The sequence below is a fragment of the Hemiscyllium ocellatum genome, chromosome 4, assembly GCF_020745735.1.
Source record: "Hemiscyllium ocellatum isolate sHemOce1 chromosome 4, sHemOce1.pat.X.cur, whole genome shotgun sequence".
In the NCBI taxonomy this organism is placed as follows: Eukaryota; Metazoa; Chordata; class Chondrichthyes; order Orectolobiformes; family Hemiscylliidae; genus Hemiscyllium; species Hemiscyllium ocellatum.
In genome coordinates this window covers 129,173,001-129,197,281 of record NC_083404.1, presented here as the reverse complement: position 1 = coordinate 129,197,281, position 24,281 = coordinate 129,173,001, and the positions used below count along the sequence as shown (strand labels likewise).

The 24,281-nt window shown below is 41.7% G+C and overlaps 1 protein-coding gene across 1 annotated transcript in view; it reads right to left on the bottom strand.

Moving 5' to 3' along the window:
- impa2 (inositol monophosphatase 2) overlaps positions 1-16,119 on the bottom strand; it is a 40,937-nt gene extending 24,818 nt beyond the window's left edge. The window contains exons 1-2 of the mRNA XM_060824490.1: positions 15,974-16,119; positions 12,361-12,494 (exon numbers count right to left, since the gene is read on the bottom strand). Of these exons, the coding sequence (XP_060680473.1) occupies positions 12,361-12,494; positions 15,974-16,060 (221 nt within the window). The 5' untranslated portion in view covers positions 16,061-16,119. The remainder of the gene's footprint in view (positions 1-12,360; positions 12,495-15,973) is intronic.
- Positions 16,120-24,281: the final 8,162 nt, after the last annotated feature.

Below are 24,281 nucleotides of genomic sequence, written 5' to 3'. Positions count from 1 at the left end.
TTCCTCCAATGCATTTTCATTCGTCAGTATTCAAGATGTGAACTCAGTAATCCCCTGTATAACTGAAGAATAACATCCGCAGACTTAATATGATCATGGCTCATCTGATATTCCTCAACTCTACTTCTTGCCCTTTCCCAATAGCCCTTAATTCCATTACTGTTTAATAATCTGTCTTTTTCAGCCTTGAGTATACTAAATAACACAGCCTCGACAGCCCTTAGTGGTAACTTGTTGGCCTTCTTGATTTTGTGCTGTATCGGTGTACCAATTTTCTGATTATGCAGCTAATATTCCTCATGTACCTCAAAATTCCAGAGTTGTTCTTCATTTAAGTAATACTCTGGCAGTCTTCCTGCCAAAGTGAATAATTTTCTATTTACCCTCAGTATAGTTCATCTGCCAGATTCAACCCACCCTTCAGCAACTTCCTCATGTCTTTTACACAACATATTTTTCCACCTATATCTGTTGCTGGAAAAGCGCAGCAGGTCAGGCAGCATCCAAGGAGCAGGAGAATCAACGTTTCGGGCATAAGCCATTCCTGAAGAAGGGCTCATGCCCGAAACGTCAATTCTCCTGCTCCTTGGATGCTGCCTGACCTGCTGCGCTTTTCCAGCAACACATTTTCAGCTCTGATCTCCAGCATCTGCAGTCCTCACTTTCTCCACCTATATCTGTTGTCTGTTAGCTACCATACCTTCACTTCCCTTATCTAAGTCACTGATGCAAACTGTCAACAGTTGAGGTACCAGCAAAAACACCTTTTCTTTTAATTAGTTCACAGGATGTGGGCATTGCTGGCTGCGCCAACATTTATTACCCATGGCTAATTGTCCAGAAGATAGTTAAGAATCAACCACATTGCTGAGAGTCTGGAGACCCATGTAGGCCAAACCAGGAAAGGATGGCAGATTTCCTTCCTTAAAAGACATTAGTGAACCTATGGGAACTCTCCCTCATCATATCCTACCAATGAGAGAGAGAGACCTGGTTCTACCCACTCTGTTTGCTGCCAGCCATCCAAACTTCTATGTAAATACGTTACCTTCTGTATCATGAGCTTCTATTTTCCCCAATAACTTTAATGGGCATCTGATCAAATGCCTCCAGAAATCCAACCACACCATGTCATTCTTTTGATTATGTGCCTTTATCCAAAATAGTGGTTCTCCCACACCATATACTCTCCACTTTGTGAAGCATTCAGTCTCTTCCTTAGGCTTGTTCAATTTGATAGCACAATCCCTACATCTCTCGGGGCATAAATCTGCGAAGTATTGCAACAGTGCCTCTGCCAAGGAATCTTATGAAGCTCCCTTTTGACGTAAGGTCAGGACATGTCTCTGAATTACACTGAAGCAACACACTTTTCAAGGTCCAACCTACCTATGAAATACATTATGTAAATAATAAATAAATGAGGGATGTTAGACTGTTTGATCAATGCATACGCTTTACAATCTTCTCAAATATCTTTTATGGCTGCAAATATATCAGTTTGATTGTGATATGCAAGGATACTGCTTCACCACACAGGTCATGGATGTAGCTGTGCAGCTGTCAGCTGGTTTGCGGAGGGTGGAGAAGAAGTTTTCCTCCCTAATGATGATCATAAGACCACGGCAATATTCAGCTGCAGAGTCGCAGCGTCACAGCCGTACATGTTTGTGCATGGAATGGAAGTGGGCAGAAAAAAAATGCTTCCATGTCAGACAAAAGGAGCAAAAAATCTCTCTCTCTTTCAAACTAAGGCTCAGAAATGCTATCAAGGCTGCAGGGAGTTTCATAATAAATAAAACTTCCTCATATTGCAAAACATTTACCAGTATGAAGGCAGCAATGTAAAATGACATTAACAAAAACAAATACTTATTGTAACATTTTCACATTAAAGATACTGGGGCAGAAAGGAAACTGGTTATTCAATGGAACTGCTTTGGTCAAGAGTTGTAAATTGTTAAGTTACTGTAGCATATGTGCAACATCAAACTGAAAGCTCATTTCCCCCCAAAAATGAAATAAACTTCATTTTTTTGGAATTTACAGAAACATGGTAATCCATTAATTATACTTTTTTTTGTCAGAATGCTCATTTATTCTCAGAAATCATGTCAGCTCTGGTCATTCATTAACCAAACTACACAACTTCCAACAAATATAGTCCAAACAGTATTAAAATTTCTTCATTTTTACAACAAACAAATTCAAACATTTTCACATACTGGTATGAGAGCAGGGACTTGAAACCATCAGCTATAGGCACAGGAATGGACTATCCAGCTTTCCCTGCCATTCATGTTGGTCATTGCTCATCTGTACCTCAACATCATTTACCTGCTGTTGATACATAAAGCATTAAACAAGTAATCCAGAGTACAAGAGTTCAAATCCCATCAACGATAGCGCGTGAAAATTAACTCAATCTATCTGGTAGCTGTAAGCCAGAAATAGAATAGCTGACATGGTCTCTAACAAGCTCTTTGATGAGGATCCACGTGGTACACTGGTCAGGAACTTAATGGTCCATGGGGATTCAAAGAAAAGTTAGGTCCAAAATATCTCACAGCCAAGAACTAAATGGTTATGAACAATGAGTCATTTTACAACTGAGAAAGATGTGAGGTTACACGAGGCTCAATTCTAAGTCTTTTAGTTATATATATGGAACAATTCAGAATTAAATGTAGGAGACATGATCAAGAAATTCACAGATGAAACAAAAGGCATGTGATTAATAGTGAAGAAGGAAATTATAGGCTGCAGAAATAGACTGGTCAGATAAATAGAAAAATAGCAAATGGAATTCAATCCAAAGAGAGAGATTGGATATTTGGGAACAGAAAACAAGGCAAAAAAATACTCAATGAATATGAGAGTACAGAAAAGGTTAGGGTAGCAGAGAAGCTCGATAGATTCTTTGATAGGAGGTAACAGACCAAGTAAATAAAGTGAGTTTAAAATCATGCAAGATACTTTCCTTTATTAAAACAGGAATAGAATATTGTATAACATTACATTTCTGAAAGGTTGATGTTGAAATTGATGATGTAATAGCCTTTTACTGGAGAATTGGGAAATTTTGCATTTAGATACCGGCACATATTTGAGCTGTTAGGAGAGGCTGAACAGGCTGGGACTGTTTTCCCTGCAGTGTCAGAGGCTGAGGGGTGACCTTAAAGAGGTTTACAAAATCATGAAGGGTATGGATAGGGTAAATAGACAAAAGCCCTTCCCTTGGGTTGGGGGATTCCAGAACCACAAGGCATTGGATTAGGGTGAGAGGGGAAAGATATAAAAGAGACCTAACGGGCAACCTTTTCACGTAGAGGGTGGTATGTGTATGGAATGAGCTGCCAGAGAAAGCGGTGAAGGCTGATATAATTGCAACATTTAAAAGGCATCTGGATGGGTAAATGAAGAGAAAGGGTTTGCAGGGATATGGGCTGGGTGCTGGCAAGTGGGACTGGATTAGGCTGGGATATCTGTTCAGCACAGGCGAGTTGGACTGGAGGGTCTGTTTCTGTGCTGTACATCTCTATGACTATGTGATTCTTGACTCCAGATAGGTGTAGTTATGCCTAATGGGTTAATGTTAATTGTAACTACTGCAATTGTAAAAGACAACAGTGTTTTCACTTATGAGACTATATTGCAAATTGAAGTGGAAGGTGGAGTTCTATAAACTAGAATACAAGAAAGTTTTGCAAGTTAAAAGTGTTACATGTTGTTGAGCTGTGGAATAAAATGTTACTTTTTTTGAAGCGGTAAGGGAGAATGAGATGGAAAGGCACTAAACACTGATCGGTTGAATTGCAAAGAATTAAAAAGCTGCAAATGTCAAGAGCAGCACGACGGGGGATTGGGGAATATCAGATCACACAAACTGAAATGGTCTCTCTCTTCCTCTCTCTATGTGGGAAAAGACAGCAAATCCAAGAAAGCTCATTAGGAAGAATTCATACAAGACCCAAGTTCACTTGCTCAACCATCATTGTTGCAAAAATGAAAAGTACCATGAAAAAAGGAATTTTCCACTTTGTTGATCTTTGGTATACCATAAGTACATTCTTTTGCACCCATGGCATATGGTTAAAACATTTATCTTTCGCCTGTGTTAATCATGATTAAGTGTAGTTGCAGTTTTGAAGGGGTAAAGTTTAAGTTGCATAAATTAGAAAAATGTTTGTTTTACTGTTCCAGTTAAAGTTAAGAATATTACATTAAAGAAAGTTCTTTCCCTGTTACCAAAAATACCTGACGTGAATTACTTTTGTCCAAAGATAAACTATTCCTTTTGGTTATTGTACTTTTTTGGGGGTGACAGCTTGTGAAACAGTGGGACATTCTTGTGCAGTCTTTCCAGTGAAATTGTGACACTATCGTGCAATAAATGATTTGGAGATGCCAGTGTTTGACTGGGGTGTACAAAGTTACAAATTACCAGGTTATAGTCCATCAGGTTTAATTGGAAGTACTAGCTTTCGGAGTGCTACTCCTTCATCAGGTGGTCGTGGAGTGTAAGATTGTAAGACACAAAATTTATAGCAAAATAAATCTTATACTCCACAACCATCTGATGAAGGAGCAGCGCTCCGAAAGCTAGTGTTTCCAAGTAAACCTGTTGGACTTTAACCTGGTGTTGTGTGACTTTTAATCGTGCAAAAACTACACCTTATTATGTAAGACAAATGCCTCTTCTTGTTAAGACTCTCTCAGTGACAATGAGAAAGGAGGATGGGTGGCAGCAAAATACGCTAATCGCAAGCCACCAGGGGTTGTTACCCAGAACCCAATATGATATGGGGATCAGCAGTGGACAACATCGCTGAAGTACCTCATGATACAATAGTGGAGTGATTCCATCCTACTGGGGAAAATATAATTCTGAAAGGTAAATTAATTTACAGTTAATCGTGACACAGACGATTAGCAGCTGAAGCCTGTAAACCAACAGGCAGTCAGCAGCACTCCAGAAGAAACCTTTACCTTGTAAGGGACAGAAGGAAAACAATGCGAGCAAGGAAGAAAGTAAGTGCTAGCCACACTGGGAAGAAGCAGACTCCTTAAATAAAAAGGATCTGAGAGAGTTAGAGATCCTCAAGGGCAAGGGAAAACTTCACAGGAACAAAAGACTGAGTTGGAAAGGAAAGAAGTGAAAGGGAGCATTCACCCTTCAAAACCAAGTACCACCGACATTTAAAAGCAGTAGGCTCAAAGCATATCAATAGTGTGCGGAGAAAGGGACAGAAAATTACTTTATACCAACAGCATAGTGTCAGGAAAGTAGCATGTTTTCAAGTGACAACTTAAAAGGACTGGAAAAAAAAGTTTAACAGAAGAAGGTAGTAAGAATTGCAAGGCTTTTAGAAGACTGGGACACACATATTAAACTGGGATTTCAGTAGGAAAATCTATTAAGGCTCAGCCACAGAAATGTATTAAAAAGAAAATTTGCAAGGAGAAGTGCTTTGAGCATGAAAATTGAGAAAACATCAATTTTGCCCGTGACGAAGGTGGGAAACTACTTAAGAAGGTGTTGAATCACCATTTTAATTGTTAAAGCAGGAAACAAAAATACAGCCTGGTCATTTAACACAGGTTAAACCTAGAATGAAGTAACAACAGTTTTTCTCGTTAACTTATTTAAGTTGAATGCTTTATTGGAAGAATTTCATATAGTGTTATCAAAATACTGATTTTCAAAGTTTATAGGCAAAGAAAAGACATTATAAGAAAGTTTAAAAGCCTGAAGAAGCTTCAAGGCAACAGAATTTTGCCAGCATTGATTTAATATACGGGTTCAAGATTTAAACTAAAAGGTTAAAATAGCATTAGAATACTGTACGTTTAAAACAACTTTCAAAGGAATAGGAATAAACAAACATATTAACAATAAATGGATGGATAAATAATACTTCTAAACCAAACAATGAATAAAGGTTGTTCAAATAAATCAGAATGATTAGATTAGATTCCCTACAGTGTGGAAACAGGCCCTTCAGCCCAACAAGTTCACACTGACCCTCCGAAAAGTAACCCAACTAAACCTACTTCCCTCTGACTAATGCACATAACACTATGAGCAATTTAGCATGGTCAATTCACCTAACTTGCACATCTTTGGACTGTGGGAGGAAACCGGAGCATCCGGAGGAAACGCACACAGACACAGGGAGAATGTGCAAACTCCACACAGACAGTTGCCCGAGGCTGGAATCAAACCCGGGTCCCTGGTGCTGTGAGGCAGCAATGCTAACCACTGAGCCACCGTGCCGCCCCTGACTGACTCCTTGGAACCCAGACCAATGTCCACAATTTCGTGACTCAATCAAAAGAAAGCAACTGCCTAATTTTAAAACCTGGACACTAAAAAAAATCTTCAGATTAAAAAAAAGGTCAAGAGGACTGGAATACTGCAAGGAAGAAAGCATTTGTTTCAACTGTGCTATTGTCCTCAATGTTGGATAGTCATGAGATTAAAGCATCCCAAATCGATATTATGGACATCTATCTAAATTAGCCGGGAAGAGTTCACCTGTGAAGGAAATTAGGAGATTAAGGGATCTCCACATAAAAGATAATACACCAAATACTGGGTTCAGCAGGAATGATATCCTCTACAAAAGGACATCTGAGAGATAAAACACTTCACTAGAGCAGAAACGATTTACAGAAGCATTGTCCATGGTCCTTAAGTCAAAGGCCTCCCAATCCTTCAATTCAGAAGGGAATGTGCTTTGGAAGAACTGAGCAACATCCAGATATCCTGCGATTATGTAGCAGACACTTGTGGGCAGTTGGTGGTGGGGGAGGGGGGGGGGGAAAACAGTAAATGGAAACTGTATAAATATTGATAGTAAACAGCATGGGGAGGAATGTTATTTAAGATTATAGTTCTGAAAGTGTCAATGTTGAAGTTTCATTAGCTTTTCCCAGTCTGATGATATAACAGTCTGATGATATAACAGTATGGTGATGAATCGTCTGAAAATGAACCTTCCAGCTCAGCGAGCAAACTTACATCCAGAACCTCAACCTGAGCTACAAACCTTCTCAAAACTCGTTAATGCCATTTATAGTTCCTAATTGTTGTAATAATGCTGAAACATTCATGCCAATTGCACCTATTCCTATCATGCTTTTCTACTTCTAGCTATGGAAGATGGTATCTCTTCTCATTAGTGTTTGATTAGTTGCCACTAATAATTAGACAGGACTTAGACTCAGCAGATTAACAGGTCCAGGCAGCAAGCTGTGGAGTGGGTCTCTGTGCCCAACTGCCTTCCCTTCTTTGTGGTTACACCCGCACTTGAGTGTCTTATGTGAGGGAGCATATCCACAGACACAATAGTGGCTTTTAAAGAACAATGGGCACTGCAGAGCCTGGCCATCATCACCCAGGCAACCATATTCTGATTTAGTAAGTTTCCATTCATCAAAAGGAGAATGTTGCAGCAAATGACCCCAAGTATAAGCCACTCTTACAGGAGCCCAATAGGACATTGCATATTAAAACAGCGAGGTTATGAAGAACTGTACAATAAACCAGTTAGCCACACCTGGAGTATTGCACACAGCTCCAGTCACCACATTGCAGGAAGTGTGTAAGTTTAGGCTGGCTCTTTTAGCCAATAATTTATAGGATTTCCATGTAACTAAACAGCATGAAAGCCGCCAGACTGCTGGAAAACAAAACTGACATGTTTACTCATGAATTGATTCACCAATCATTGAATTTGATAATTCTCTCAAGGTCTTAGATTAGATTAATTACTTACAGTGTGGAAACAGGCCCTTCGGCCCAACAAGTCCACACCAACCCGCCACCCACCCATTCCCCTACATTTCCCTAACACTACGGGCAATTTAGCATGGCCAATTCACCTGACCTGCACATCTTCAGACTGTGGGAGGAAACTGGAGCACCCAGAGGAAACCCACGCAGACACAGGGAGAATGTGCAAACTCCACACAGTCAGTCACCTGAGTCAGGAATTGAACCTGAGTCTCTGGCACTGTGATGCAGCAGTGCTAACCACTGTGCCACCGTGCCGTCTTAATCGGACAATCAGACTTTACTCAGTGATGCTCAGTGCAAAGTTTTATATATTTGCTATTGGTATGTTGTTGGAACCTGTACAGTTAAAAGAATTTTACAAATGATTGGTTTTCAGCAAGATAACCAAGATGCTGAGATTCAATTCCTGGTCTCAGTTAGTGAGAGATGGGCACTGTAGGACGGTGAAGTGGTTTATCTCCAACCTCACTTTGATTTTGTTCCCTCCCTCACTTTTTCTGATGTCAGCATTGCCCTTAGGCTTTGCTTGTCAATGCACATTTAGCCACGTGGGTATTTTCCTGGTGGTGGAAAATAACAAAATCTATTCACAAAGGTATCTTTTCTTTATCTCACAATACATAAAAAATACATACATATATATAAAAAAAACCCATGGGTGATCTGACGAAAAAGGAAACTAAAGGGCACTATTTGGCGCTATTAAAAAAAGAAAGAATAAAATAAAGCTCAAATATAAAAAGGAGTCTACAAATGGATATAAATTGAGTGAGAAGCAGTTCACCGAAGGCTCATTTGAATGATCCCTGGGATGAATTGATTATGATATGAAGAAAGGTTGGGCAGGTTGTCCCTGTACTCATTGGAGTATAGGAAGCTGAGAGACGTTAGAAGTCCATAAGACATAGGAGCAGAAATTAAGTCTGCTCCACTATTCAATAATGGCTGATAAATTTCTCAACCCCATCCTCCTGCTTTCTCCCTTGATCCCCTTTGACAAACAAGAACCTGTCTGTCTCCATCTTAAATGTACGCAATGATCTGGCCTCCACAGCCTTCTATGGCAGTGAATTCCGTAGATTGACCACTCTCTGGCTAAATTAGTTTCTCCTGATCTCCATACTAGAAGATTTTTCCTTTACTTTAAGGCTGTGCCCTCATGTCCTTGTCTCTTCTACCATGGAAACACCTTCCCAACATCCATTCTGTCCAGGCCATTCAGTAAGTTTTTAATTAGATCCACCCTCCCCGTTCTAAACTCCATCATGTCTACACCCAGAGTCCTCATATGTTAAGCTTTGCATCCCTGAGACCATTCTCTTGAACCTTGTCCTTACCCGCTCCAGGGCCAGTACATCCTTCTGAAGATATGGGGCCCAAAACTACGCACAATACTCCAAATTTGGCCTGACCAGGGCCTTATAGAGCCTCAGAAGTAGATCCCTAGTTTTATAATCTTTATTGAAATGTATATGATCCTGAGGGAACCTGACAACATGAACATATGCTTCCCCTTATACGAGAAACTCGCATTCGGGACCAGATTCAAAATGAGCAATCTCCTATTTAAAAAGCAGAAAAGAAGAGTTTTCTCTTTCAAAGCATGAGTCCGTGGTATTTTCTTCTCCAGAGAGCAGTGGAGGTTGGATCATTGAACACTTTTCAGGCTAAGTTAGACAGATTCTTGACTAACAATGGATTTCACTGACACAGGGAGAAGACTGGCAAGTAAGGTTCAAGCTACAGACAAATCATCCATCATCTTATTAAATAGTGCAGCAGGCCTTTAGGGTGAATACCTTACTCCTGCTCCTAACTGTAATATTTGCTCATAATGTCCGCATCCAAACTATTTCGCACCAATCTGGGATTGGTCACTTCAATATTCATTTGCTGAACTCAATATCAAGCAACACCAAGTAAACAAAAGGCACTAAACTTTTGCACTGATGGCTTTTAAAATGTTATGCATTATTGTAATGGTCTCTCTCTCTCTGTCATTCTCCCCTCAGGTTGATTGCTGTGATTAAAGCACTGTCCTATAAGAAGATTGAGTTGAATGTACTTATTGTCGCCGGAATTTAGAAAAATGAGAGGCTATTATCTGGAAACAAAGATTCCAAAAGGACTGGACAGGGTGGGTGCAGTGATGTGGTTTCCCCCTGGCTGAAGGGCCTAGAAATAGGGATAACACACTCAGGATCAGGGCAGGTTATTTCGGACAGAGGAGGAGGAGGAGAATTATTTTCACTCAGAGGAACAATTGTAGGCCATTCAGCCCCTCAAGCCTGTTCCACTATTCAATGAGATCGTGGCTCCATATACCTACTTTTGGCTCAAATCCTATAACACTTTTGCTTAAAAAAAAGTCTTCAGACTAAAAATTAACAATTGATCCAGCATCCACTGTTGTCTGTGAAGGAGTGTTTCAAACCTGTACCACCCTCTGTGTGTAGTAGTGTTTCCTAATATATCTGGCAAATGGGACTAGATTAATTTAGGATATCTGGGCGGCCTGGATGAGTTGGATCGAAGGCACCGTTTCCGTGCTGCACATCTCTATGACTCTATCTTCTGAATGGTCTGGCCATAATTCTCAGGCTCCACCCCCAAGTTGTAGAATCTCCAACCAGCGGAAGTAATTTATCTTTATCTACCCTATCTTTTCCTGTTAGTATTTTGAAGACTGCAATCAATTCATCCCTTAACCTTCTAAGTACTAGAGAAAACAGATTTAGTCATAGAGATGTACAGCATGGAAACAGACCCTTCAGTCCAACTTGTCCATACTGACCAGATATCCCAAACCAATCTAGACCCACCTGCCATATCCCTCCAAACCCTTCCTGTTCATATACCCATCAAGATGCCCTTTAAATGTTGCAATTGTACCAGCCTCCGCCACTTCCTCTGGCAGTGCATTCACTACACGTACCACCCTCTGCATGAAAAAGTTGCTCCTTAGGTCTCTTTAAATCTTTCCCCTCTCACCCTAAACCTATGCCATCTGGTTCTGGACTCCCCCACCCCAGGGAAAAGATTTTTGCCTATTTACCCTATCCATGCCCCTCATAATTTTGTAAACTCTATAAGGTTGCCACTCAGCCTCCGACGCTCCAGGGAAAACAGTCCCAGCCTAGTCAACCTCTCCCTATAGTTCAAATCTTCCAACCCTGGCAACATCCTTGTAAATCGCTTCTGAACCCTTTCAAGTTTCACAACATCTTTCCAATAAGAAGGAGACCAGAACTGCATGCAATATTCCAACAGTGGCCTAACCAATGTCCTGTACAGCCGCAACACGATTCCCAACTTCTGTACTCAATACTCATAAAGGAAAGCATATCAAATGCCTTCTTCACTATCCTACCTACATGCAACTCCATTTTTATGAACCTGCACTCCAAGGTCTCTTTTTTCAGCAACACTCCCTAGGACCTTACCATTAAGTGTATAAGTTCTGCTAAGATTTGCTTTCCCAAAATGCAGCACCTCACATTTATCTAAATTAAACTCCATATGCTACTTCTCAGCCCATGGGCCTATCTGATCAAGATCCTGTTGTAATCTGAGGTAACCCTATTCGCTGTCATCTGCAAACTAACTGACTATACCTCTTATGCTCGCATCCATTGTTTCCTAATTTGTATAATCTCTCCTCATAGTCCAGGTAGCCTTTTGGTTATAGAGGGTTATGGATCTTTGGAATTCCCTGCCTCAAAGGGCATTCAAACAATGAGTATCCTTAAATTTCTGACCAGTAGCTTTGTAAATTATATGGAATCAAAGGAATGGGATGGACAAGTGTAGTTGAGGTGGATGGACAGTCATGACCTTATTGAGCGGTACAGCAGGTTGGAAGAACTTTAGGAACATCGCTAATTTCCTTTTGCAGCTTCCACTGGTTTGAAGAGGTAAAGCTATCGAACCGGAGAACAGTCTCTTTTTATAAAAAACATAGTTCTCCCTGTTACCTGAATTAAGTGAGTTAAGCAATTGAACAATTCTGGTCAGTGAATATTGCATTTGCCAACTGCTTGCAAACATACAATGCAAAAAAGACTTAAACTGCAATTCCTTCCAATAACTTGTTTCCACCAATGCCGTCATTGGAATCATAACCATTGAAAGGAGGCTGAAAATTTAGACATTAGTAAATATTACAACAATTTTGAAATTCACCAAGCACTTGTTTCAATGAGTAAAGATTGGTCTGTTGGTCAGCCCAAGCTTCATTTTCTTTGGCGTGAGTGTGATGCTGGAAAGACACACCTGGTCAGGCAGCATCTGAGGAACAGGAGAATCGGCGTTTCGGGCACTAGCTCTTCATCAGGATGGGCTTATGCCCAAAACGTCGACTCTCCTGCTCCTCGGATGCTGCCTGACTGCCTGTGTGCCTTTCCAGCACCACTCTCTCGACTCTGATCTCCAGCATCTGCAGTCCTCACTTTCTCTAGCTTCTTTGGTAATACTATTGAATCTGCATCGAATTTGGGGAAAGGACAAAAACAGAGTTATACCAGTTTTGGGACCTAAAACTGTCAGTGAAAACCACATACCTGTGTGAAGGAAACTTGTTGCTTAGCGTCGAGATGATTAGATTTTCAACAAGCTGGTCTGTTTCAGTTACGAGATCTGCTGCTGAGGACTTGGTCTGCACTCGCTTTTCACTTGTTAATGCTTCCCTAATTATCTTTGAATAAAGATACAGGACATTATAACAGTAACTTGCTTTTACTGTTAGATTAAATTACATTTAGTACTCTCCTTCTACACTGTACCTCCCACACCTCAAGAAATACTTATTCTGAATATGTACACATATTTTTTAAAAACAGGCAGACACTCAACATTCGGCTACTAGCCAAGACAAGTCTTTTCCTTGAACAAGTTTGTTTCAAACCCAAGCTTGACTGAATTACTCAATCTGTTCAAATGAATCAGTTCACTCTAGAACATGGCATTTTCTCCATCTGAAAAAAAAACCATTGCAAAAAGAGGGAAAGGGCTATGAAGTGTGGCAGATCTGCATGAAGATGCCACATAAAACCACGGGTCACATTTTGTTGGCGAAATAAGGCTAATGACATTTGACCACAAGGAGGAGGAAGAGGCGTAGGCCATTTGGCCCCTCAAACCTACTCCACTATTCATGGCTGATTTGACATTTCTCCCTGCCAGTTTCCCGCCCAGTCCCCATTGATTCTCCTACTGACCAAGAATTGATGTATCTATCTATCTCGGCTTTTGACACAGACTCTGCCCCCACAGCTCTCTGTGGAAAACAGTTCCAAAGATTCTCTCTCATCATCTCAATCTTAAATTTGCACCCACTAATTTTGAGACAATCATTTTTTTTGAAGAAGTAACAAAGAGGATTAATCGAAGGCAGAGCGATAGATGTGATCTATAGGCCCTCTGGTCCGAGATTGCCCTACGAGGGAAAACATCCTCTCAGCAGCTACTCTGTCAATCCCTCAAGAATCCTACATATCTCAATCAGATCACACCTCATTCTTCTAAGTTCCAATGAGGAGAATCCTAACCTGTTTAACCTTTGGTCATAAGACAATGCTTCCATATCTGAATGAACATTCTCCGAACTGTTGCCAGTGAAACAATTTCTTTCCTTAAGTAAGGGGACCAAACCTGCTCACAGCGTTCCAGCAGCGGTCTCACGGGGACCTTGTACAGTTAAAGTGAGATTTCCCTACTCTTATACTCCAATCCCTTCGAATTAAGGGCCAGCATTCCATGAACCTTTGTGATTATCTGTTGTCTGTGTGCTAACCTTCTGTGTTTTGTACACAACTGACCCTAAGCCCATGATGCAACTTTTCTCCATTTAAAGTAATACTGTTCTTCCTTACAAAATTAACAGCTTTGCATCCCCCCCATCCCCCCCCCATAATACTCCATTTGTTTTGCTCACGTTTACCTAACCTTTCAATATCTCTTTCTAAACTATTTGCATCCCTTTCAGAACTTATTTCTGCAACATCTGCACATTTTGGCTACAATACATTTTACTTCCTTCCCCCGAGTCATTAATATATATTGTAAACAGTTATTTGCTGTTACTCATGGCGAAAATTATAGTGGCATGGATAAAGACAGATTCAGTTCACCAACATTGTCTGAAATACACCCGTCTGCTATTCGTGTCACGAAAGAAATCTCACTCTCTGAACAAGTGATACTGGGCTCACAATATTAACTCACTGCACAGACGTTGCAAGACTTGTCAAGTTTCTCTAACTCTTTCTGTTTTCAACTCACTATCTGGTTTCAACTTGAGAGGCAATGAACAGGATAATATTGCTGTATGTAGAGGGAGATGAACAACTCGCTTCCCAATGTTGAAGCCTTAGGCTAAAATGAACAACTACAATTTTAATAATATGACAACTTAATTATTACCAGTCAACCCCCGTGAATTTAAAGAGCTATTATAAGTGTGGAATATCAATCACTTACGTTTTCATTGTTGTTGGATTTCTTTAAATGTAACCCTAAACATTAATTAAGAATGGCCTTTACTATCTATTACTTGCCTCCTGCACTAATAGAATTGTTATTCCTCCCTTTGTCTCTGGCTCATCCTGATTTGATACTGAATACAACAACTCTAGTTTTCTGAGGAAGGGTCACTGAAGCCGAAACATTAACCCTGATTCCGCTCCGCAGATGCTGCCAGACCTGCTGAGTTTTTCCAGCAATTTCTGTTTTTGTTTCTGATTGCCAGATTCCGCAGTCCTTTCCTTTTTTGGTACACATTAATGGGATGTGGGCTATGCTGGTATTTACTGTCCATCCCTAATTGCCCAGAGGACCCATTGCTGGGGGTCAGGAGTCACGTGTAGGCCAGACCAAGGACAGCGGTTTCCCACCCTAAAGGACAGTAGTGTACCAGATGGGTTTTCCAACAATCTGGCAATGGATTCATGGTCATCATTTGATTCTTAATTCCAGATTTTTTATTGAATTCAAATTCCATCCTCTACCATACAAGGATTCGAATCTGGATATCCAGAACATTAGCTGAGTTTCTGGATTAATAATCCAGCGATAATACCACTAGACTGTCGCTTCCCCACCTATTTGCCAAAAAGATCAGGCTGATGAGATGGCCATAAAACACACTGGGAATCTGGGGTTTGAGGGTACAAGTCAGAGCAATGGTACCCCTCCCTAACCAAGTAGATGAAGAGATTGCTAAATAAACCGCAAAAGAATACAGGAGAAAGTGAAAATGAGAAGGGGCAAATTCAGTGTTAAATCAAGTCCAGAAGCCCTGTTTCAAACCGTCAGCTGCACCCTCTCTGGATCATATACCCAGCCCCTGGATGTTTACATCGGCCACTCCTTGGGTTAGATTGTAGCCGCTCCCATTAATTCCCAGAGAACTGAAAGGTTACCACCTTTTATCTCTAACAGCATTTCCACATCAGGAAGCATTGTCCTGCTGAGCGAACCCCAACCATGAAAAAGGACGCCCCTTAACCTTGTGGGAAAAAGGCCAGGCTGACCTTTCTAGCCTCAGTCATCCTCGTAATTTCTCCTCCTCCAGACTCTTCATGGAGACGGAGAATCCCAGCGGGTGGTGGGGCGGCCGAACCCCCTCTTCCTGCTGCTGTGAAGAGGGTGAAATGTGGAACACGAACTACAGGGGACTGCAGCTTAATCTCAAGGTCTCTCTGACATCCAGCCGGACTCTGGGGGTTGCTCAGGGCTGGCCGGTGGCGGAAGCAGTCTGCTCTGTGTTTTGTTTCTGGATTCAAACCAACAAGAGGTTGTACCTCCTTAACGTTTTAAAACATTTGAAACGTGTTCCCACCACATTTCCACACTGGCTGACGATCCGTGCAGGCATGACTTAGAGAAGAAACGTTAATCCTGGGCTCCCACCTGAATTGGAAATGTCACTGTTATAACAATTCCATTTTCTTTCATCCACTCCCCCACCCCACATGTCCTCGGCCTATCAGTTGGTTACACAACACTAGACCTTGTCTCACGGGGTTAAAAATCAATTTCCTACTTCAAATTAAACTATCAGACCCACTTTTGTTATAAAAACAGCAGCGGCCTCTCAGGACATAAAGTGTCATCATGAAGACATCTCCTGCCTGGATCCGCCCCGGTGACTTCCCCCCAGCCTCTGTTATTCACCTGGCCGGCTTCCAGAGCCACCTGTACCGCTGCCTTCAGATAGTCTTCCAGCAGCTCCTCTCTGCTTCTCTCCCCCGAGCCGGCCATTGCCTTCCCCTTTGCTTGCAGAACAGCGAACCCCCCTCCCCTCTCTCTCTCTCTACAGATATATCATACACACCAGTCCCTCTCTGCTGCTCTCTAGTGTGAATCACTGCAATGAACAATTCTCTCTGTATCTCTCACACCAATTTCTCTGTCACTCTCCAGTGGATATCCCAACTGTAAACCTGCTCACTCAGAGAGAGATATCGACAGCCCATGAAATCTGCATAGCTCCTGTTTAAAACCGTTTTTTTCCGAGCACTTGTTCCATAGTCTTACATGCCAAGCATATGAGATTAGATTCCCTACAGTATGGAAACAGGCCCTTTGGCCCAACAAGTCCACACCAACCCTCTAAAGAGTAACTCACCCAGACCCATTCCCCTACAGTTAACCCTGACTAACGTACCTGACACTACGGGCAATTTATCACCGTCAATTCACCAGACCTGCACATCTCTGGATTGTGGGAGGAAACCGGAGCAAACCCACACAGACATGGGGAGAATGTGCAACCCCCACACACACAGTCACCCGAGGCAGGAATCGAACCCCGGTCCCTTATGAAGGTGGGGAGTTCCAGATTCCAACCACCTTTTGGTTGAAAAAAAATCCTTTTACCCCCTTTAAACTGCCTACCCCTTACACTCAGTCACAACTAACAATTATCTGCCAATGCAATCTGACTCTCTCTCTCTGTCTTTCTGCTGCTTTCTAGGATGTATTCCATAGCAATCTGCTCGGTCACAATTGACAATTGTGACTCTCCCAATATTTCTCACACCCATCCGTTTGGTTGTCTCTCTCTGCTGCTCTCTAGCACGTATCCCAGATAGCTGTGTGATCACCCACTGAGTCAGAAATAGCAATTGATCCCTTCTCTGTCTCTCACACACTGGTTGGTCTACCTCTCTCTCTCTCTCTCTCTCTGTTGCTCTCTAGTGTGTCTCCCAGATGGCAGTCTGCCTCCTCACTCAGGAGTTGGAGATGGTGGTGTTGGACTGGGGTGTACAAAATTAAAAACCACACAACATCAGATTATAGTCCAACAGCTTTAATTGGAAGCACTAGGAGTAGCGCTGTTGGACTATAACCTAGTGTTGTGTGATTTTTAATTTGTACTCACTCAGTGACAACTAGCAGTCCCCTCCCTATGTCTCACACACCACACTCTCTCTCTAGTCTCTATCCCAGCTGACAGTGAACATACTTGACTGTCCTGTTTGCTCTCCTTTTAAATATTTCCAAACCTCACTCTTTGTATTTTGCTTGCACATTCTAATTAAATTCAATTCTGAGGGATCAAAGTAGACTAAGATCTTCAATTTTACTGCCTTCAGTGTTCCAAAACTGAGCTGGTATGTTTGTAAATAGCCACCAGTTACTAACATTCTGTTCCTATTTAATCTCTGTAAATAAACTGTCACTTAAAACAGAAAAATGAAGGGTAGCACTGTGTTCCTGCAATTGCTGAGGGTTAAATTCTGGTAACTGCTTCGTCGTTTGATCACAGCTAACCCTTCAGTGATGATCCACATGGGTAACCAGCCCAATCACTTGTTAAAGGTTTAAGCAAATCCCACAATTCCTGACTAAAGACAGCAAAAAATGCATAAAAATACAGTGACTGTGCTGATATTTTGCTTCTAATTAGATACATAAGGGACATAATCTATTAATGAATTGGCCCAGAGATCATAGCCACAAGGAAGGTGGTGACACAGCAGTAATATCACTGGACAAGTAGTCCACAACAAACAACAGATTAATGTTTTGGGGACACAGCTCAGATAGCACGGTGGCACATGGCGAAATCAGAATTCAATTAAAAAATAATTTGGAATAAAAACCTAGCCTAATGGTGACCACGTAACCACCATCAATTATTGTTAAAAACCCATGCCCCTTTAGGGAAGGAAATCTATAATCCTTAACTGGCTTGGCCTATATGTGAAACCAGATCCACAATAATGTGGTTGACTCTTAATTAGGGATGGACAATAAATTCTGGCCCAGCATCTGATGCTCACATCATATGAATGAAAAAGACAAATGCCAATTATAAGTGTTCAAGAAAAGACAGACAATGACTTTAAGCACAATGTGTCTCTGTTGACCTTTTAAAATAAATATCCAATTAGTCCTAACACCCTTCTCCTTCCCTAGAGTCCTGCAATATTTTCAAGTATTTATCCAATTAGAATTAGAGTCAGAATCCCTACAGTGTGGAAACAGGCCCTTCGGCCCAACAAGTCCACACCAACCCTCTGAAGAATAACCCACCCAGACTCATTCCCTTATACTTAACCCCTGACTAATGCACTCAACTTACACATCCCTGAAAACTACGGGCAATTTAGCATGGCCAATCCACCTAACTTGCACATATCTAGATTGTGGTAGGAAACCAGAGCATCCAGACAGACACAGGGAGAAAGTACAAATTCCACACAGTCAGCCGCCCAAGGGTAAGATTGAACCACGGATCCCTGACACTAAGGCAGCAGTGCTAACCACTGGGCCACCATGCTACTCTAAATTCCTACTGAATGTTGCTTTTCAATCTAGCTCCACCACCTATTTAGACAGCACAACTTAGATCTCAATGACTTACTGCATAAATAAAAAATGCTCCATTATAAAGTTAAAAGTGGGAATGTCCGTGGATAGTTGCACAACGTTCAGCACGATTCATGACTCCTTAGTAATTGAAGCAGTCCGAGTTCAAATACGGCAATAACTGGACACAATCCAGGCGTGGGCTAAGAATACCAAGTAAAACTTGGGCTACAAAATACCAGACAATAACAACTTTCGACTCTTGCACCTCCCTGATTTTAATTATCCATCCCTGGGAGCCAAAATGTCAGCTGCCGAGGTCATAACACCAGCCTGAGATCTTTCTATCTCTCTACTTCTGTCTCGTCCTTTAAAATACTCCTTAAAATGTTTTTTATTTACAGTTCTGATCATTTCTGCCAGTATCTCCTTGGACAGCTCATTGACAAACTCAGTCTGATTACTCCCCTTTGAAGGACTTTGGGATAATTTACAATGTTCGTAAAATTTAACAATGCGATGTATAATGAGAATAAAATACCAGACCGTAAACATGATTTTACGGTCATATGTATTTTACAGTGAAAAGCTTCCACTGTTGCCATGATCCAGTGTCATTTTGAACAGTTTAAGAATATTAAAAACATAAAAAAAAGGTTTATACAGGTAGAGAGTCTGTAATCCTTCCACAACTGCTTCTCTGCTGCCAGCACCAGACCCAACCAATGTCAAAGTCACCGCTCCTCAGGCTCCATCTTTGACTGTCACCTCTGCCAATGTAGCAGCCGATGTTGGGTTCCATGCTTACCCCTCTGCCACCTGTCCCCTCGCCATCATTCGCCAGGGTTGCACTCCGGACTCACCTGCTGCCTCCACATCCCAGGCCCCAAGGTAGCTGCCTTCCTACTGCCTTCCTTGTCGATATTGTCGCCACGGATACCGCCATGACCGAGCTGTCCCCAGGAGGTAAGTAGAAGCAAAAACTAAAAGGAAAAAAAGGACAAGAAGGAAAAAACAGGTAAGTGAGCTGAGTGGGTGAGCCCGGGGCTCAGGAGCCTGGGTCACTGCCTTCGCAGCCACCATCTTGAATATGGAGCAGCAGAAGTAGGCCATTCAGCCTATCAAGGAGGAGAAAGTGAGGACTACAGATGCTGGAGATCAGAGTCGAGCATGTGCCTAGGGCTTATGCCCTAAACGTCGGTCCTCCCACTCCTTGGGTGCCGCCTGACCTGTTGTGCTTTTCTACACTACACTCACATTCAGCCCATCAAGTCTGTTTCATTATTCAGTTATAACAAAGTTATGTTCATTTAGTTGATTTGATTTGATCTATTATTGTCACATGTACCGAGATACTGTGAAAAGTATTGTTCTGCATGCTAACCAGACAAATTGTATCTTAAATAAGTACGTCATGGTAATAGAACAGAATACAAACACTATTGCAGCCACAGAGAAGGTGCAGAGAAAGATCAACTCTAATTATGAGAGGTCTATAATAAGTCTGATAACAGCGGGGAAGAAGCTGCTCTTAAATCTATTGGTATGTGTTTTCAATCTTTTGATTCTTCTGCCCGCGTAAGAGAGTATAACCAGAGTGGGGGAGGGTCTATTATGTTGGTTGCTATCCAAGACAGTGGGATGTAAAGACAGAGTTAATGAATAGGAGGTTAGTTTGCGTGATGGACTGGCTGCGTTCACAACTCTTGTAATTTCTTGCATACCTGGGCAGAGCACTCCAAGTTATGGAGAGAGACTGGAATAGATGGTGTTGTTTTCCTTGGAGCATGGGGGACTGAGTGAGGGACATGATTAAGATGTATAAAAGTATGAGAGGGTAGGCAGGGAGAAAGTGTTTCCTTTGGTAGAACCATCAATGACTGGTGGCATAAATTTAAGGTAAGTGGCAGGAAATTTAGACAGGATGTGAGGAAAGATTGTTTTCCTCACCCAGGGGGGTGATGGGAATCTGGAATTCATAGCCTGGGAGGCTGGTAAATGCACTTTATCACCAGCTTCTTCAGGGTGATTAGGGATGGGCAATAAATGCTGCTCCAGCTAGCAACATCGACACCCCAGCAGTGAATTGTCAAAGACACATTGAGGGAATGGAGGAAGTGCTATCATGAGAATTAATAACAGTTTGACCAGTAGTTACGGCATACGGCAGAACCTTGACAAGCCAGCTTGCCTCCTTCTCTGATATAATGGTGGTGGGAGAACCTGTTGATAAAGGAGGTTGTCAGTAACAAATTTTGTTTGACTCTAAGTCCTCCACAACCCTCACTAGAACCCCCGTGATGCTGCAACCTAACCCAGCTGAGAATCTGTCAAAAATTCAAAACACCATCAAGTCTTGCCTAAAGCAAGGTGTCCTTTATAGACTTCAGATATTCAAATTAAATAGGATTGAGGAAGGAACTAAAAAGTTTGGCTGCTCAAACACTAAAGTTACCAATCTTTAAGCATGCATTATAATCTAGATTGGATTATCCCATTGCAGAGTGATCACACCCAAAGGCCGATTGGCCATTGGTGACCCAATGGAGCAGCTCTATAACAAAACCAAAACAATGCAGGCGTTGGAAACCTGAGAGAAAAAAACCAGTAAATGATAGCAAAGAGTGGGCCTGATTAGACATTGAAAAGGAAATTTACACACAGAGGTAGAGGTGTTAAATTAATACTTACAAAACAGGAGGATGCTGCCCAGACCATAGTGTTAAAGAAGAAAACTCTGTCATTAAAAGAGTTCCAAATTAAGAAGGATAAATTCTTGGGTAAGTTATTAGCATTTCCAATCAACAAAGCGCTGAGGCCAGATGAGATGCATCCAAGGATTTTGAAGGAAGTGAGGATGGAAATTACTCTGGCCATAATCTTTCAGTCTTCCCTGCAGTAGGGGGAGGTGCCAGAAGTTTAGAGAATTGCAAACATCACAGATTTGTTCAGGAAAGGTTGGAAGGATTAACCCAGCATTTCCAGAGGGTTAGCTTAACCTCAATAGTGGAGAAAGTTTTGGGAACATTTATTCGAGATAGAATTATTTACCACATGAGAAAGGTGGGATGCTTAATAAAAGTCAGTACAGGAGAAAACATGTTTAACAAGCTTGCTGAATTCTTTGAGATGCAACATTAACGTTAATCATCAACGCTACCTGGAAGACCATCAGCTTGGTGAAAGATGCTTTTTGGTCTGCCTGAAACTTGTACAAAGAGGCGACCTTGGCCTAGTGTTGCAGATTGGCACATTCCAAGCTCCAGGACTATGTGTGAGGGATGCACTAAAGCTTGGGATGGCTGGCACCAAGGTGCAGTGGGGAAAGACCACCACCATCGGAGGTTTTTCTGCTGAAGCACAATGGGAATCTGTCCAGTTATCACACCCTCTCGGAGCCTCAAACGTATGTAAATATTGTTCTGCTTAAGTAAGAAATGACTTGGTGTTTTATTTTTGAAACAGCAGCCAAATTCCAACGCTTGTTTGTTCTTCATGTGAAAAGACTGTACAGAACTGCTTCTGTAACTGTGTACGTAATTTTTTTTATGAACAAAGTATATTTTTGTAATACAAAAAAGGAAGCAGCAATGACAGTAACGTTGTTGTTTGGTGCCATTCCTGAAGAAGGGCTTAAGCCCGAAACGTCGAATCTCCTGTTCCTTGGATGCTGCCTGACCTGCTGCGCTTTTCCAGCAACACATTTTCAGCTCCTCTGAACCCTTTCCAAAGCTTCCACATCCTTCCAAAATGTAGTGACCAGAACTGTATGCAATACTCCAGGTGCGGCTGCACCTGAGTCTTGTACAGTTACAGCATGACTCATGTTTCCGAAACTCAATCCCTCTAATAAAAGCCTATTAGCACCACTTATCCTTCGCAAAACTGTGTTGACTATCCCTAGCCAACTTGTGATGATTATAAATCATACCTCTTATAATTTTATCCACAACCAAAGTAAGGCTCACAGGTCTTGATCAAGGGGACAACATTTGCTATCCCCCAGTCTTCTGGCACTATTCCTGCAGACAATGATGACATAAAGATCAAAACCAAAGGCTCTGCAATCTCCTCCCTGGCTTCCCAGAGAATCCTAGGATAAATACCATCTGGCCTGGGGTCTTAACTATTTTTACACTTTCCAGAATTGTTAACACCTCCTCCTTGTGAACCTCAATCCCATCTAGTCTAGTAGCCTCTATCTCAACATATTCTCCTCAACAATATTGTCTTTTTCTAGTGTGAATACTGATGAAAAATTTCATTTAGCACTTCCCCTATTTCCTCTGACTCCACGCACAACTTCCTGCTCCTATCCTTTATTGACCCTAATCTTACTTTAGTCATTCTTTTATTCCTCATATAATTATAGAAAGCCTTAGAGTTTCCTTGATCCTATCCACCAGCAACTTCTCATGTCCACTCCTGGCTCTTCTTAACTCTTTCTTTAGGTCTTTCCTAACTGAGCCTTCATGTCTCATTCTAACATAAACCTTCTTCTTCCTCTTGACAAGAGATTCAACTTCCTTAGTAAACCATGACTCCCACACCTGACAACTTCCTCCCTGCCTGACAGGTACATACTTATCAAGGACACCCAGTAGCTGTTCCTTGCATAAGCTCTACATTTCAATTGTGCCCATCCCCTGCAGTTTCCTTCCCCATCTTATGCATCCTAAATCTTGCTTAATCGCATAGTTCACATATCATTGCAGATGGCTGGTCAAATGAGGAGAGTAGTTACTAAACCATAGAGCCTTTGGCTTTAGTAAAGGGGCATAGAGTACAAAAGCAAGAAGATTATGTTAAACTTGCACAGATCACTTAGATGGCGCAATACGTACAGTTGTGGATGCCATATTTTAGGAAAGATGTGAAAGCTTTGGAGACAGTACAGAAGCAGTTGACAAGAATGGTTTCAGAAATTAAAAACTTCAGTTACGAGGACAGATTAGAATTAGAATCCCTATAGTATGGAAACAGGTGCTTTGGCCCAACAAGTCCACACCAATCCTCCAAAGAGTAACCCACCCAGAATCATTCCCACACCCTATATGTAGCCTTGACTAATGCACCTAACACTATGGGTGACTTAGCATGGCCAATTCACCTGACCAGCACATCTTTGGATTGTGGGAGGAAACCGGAGCACCTGGAGGAAGCCCATGCAGACATGGGCAAAATGTGCAAACTCCACACAGATAGTCGTCCAAGGTGGGAATCAAACCTGGCGCTGTTGGCAGCAGGGCTTACCACTGAGCCACCTTGTTCTCCTTGGAAAGAAGGCTAAAAGGAGATTTGATTGGCGTTTTCGAAATCTCTAGCAGGAGGGGCATAGATAGTTAGAAGCTGTCCCCAATTGTAAAAGATAAAAGAACAAGAGGCAACATATTTAAAAGGATGTGCAGAAGTAGCAAAGGTGATGCCAGGAAAAAAAGAACTTATTTCAAGTAGGAAGTAGTTAGGGTCTTGAACACACTGTCAGGAAATGTGGTGGAGGCAGGTTCAATGGGGCATTGGATGATGAACTGGACAGAAATGGTGTGAAGAAAAATGGGGGAAAGGCACTAGATAATAGAACCTAGGCAGACACATTGGGCTTAAAAATGTATTGCTGGAAAAGCGCAGCAGGTCAGGCAGCATCAAAGGAACAGGGAAATTGACA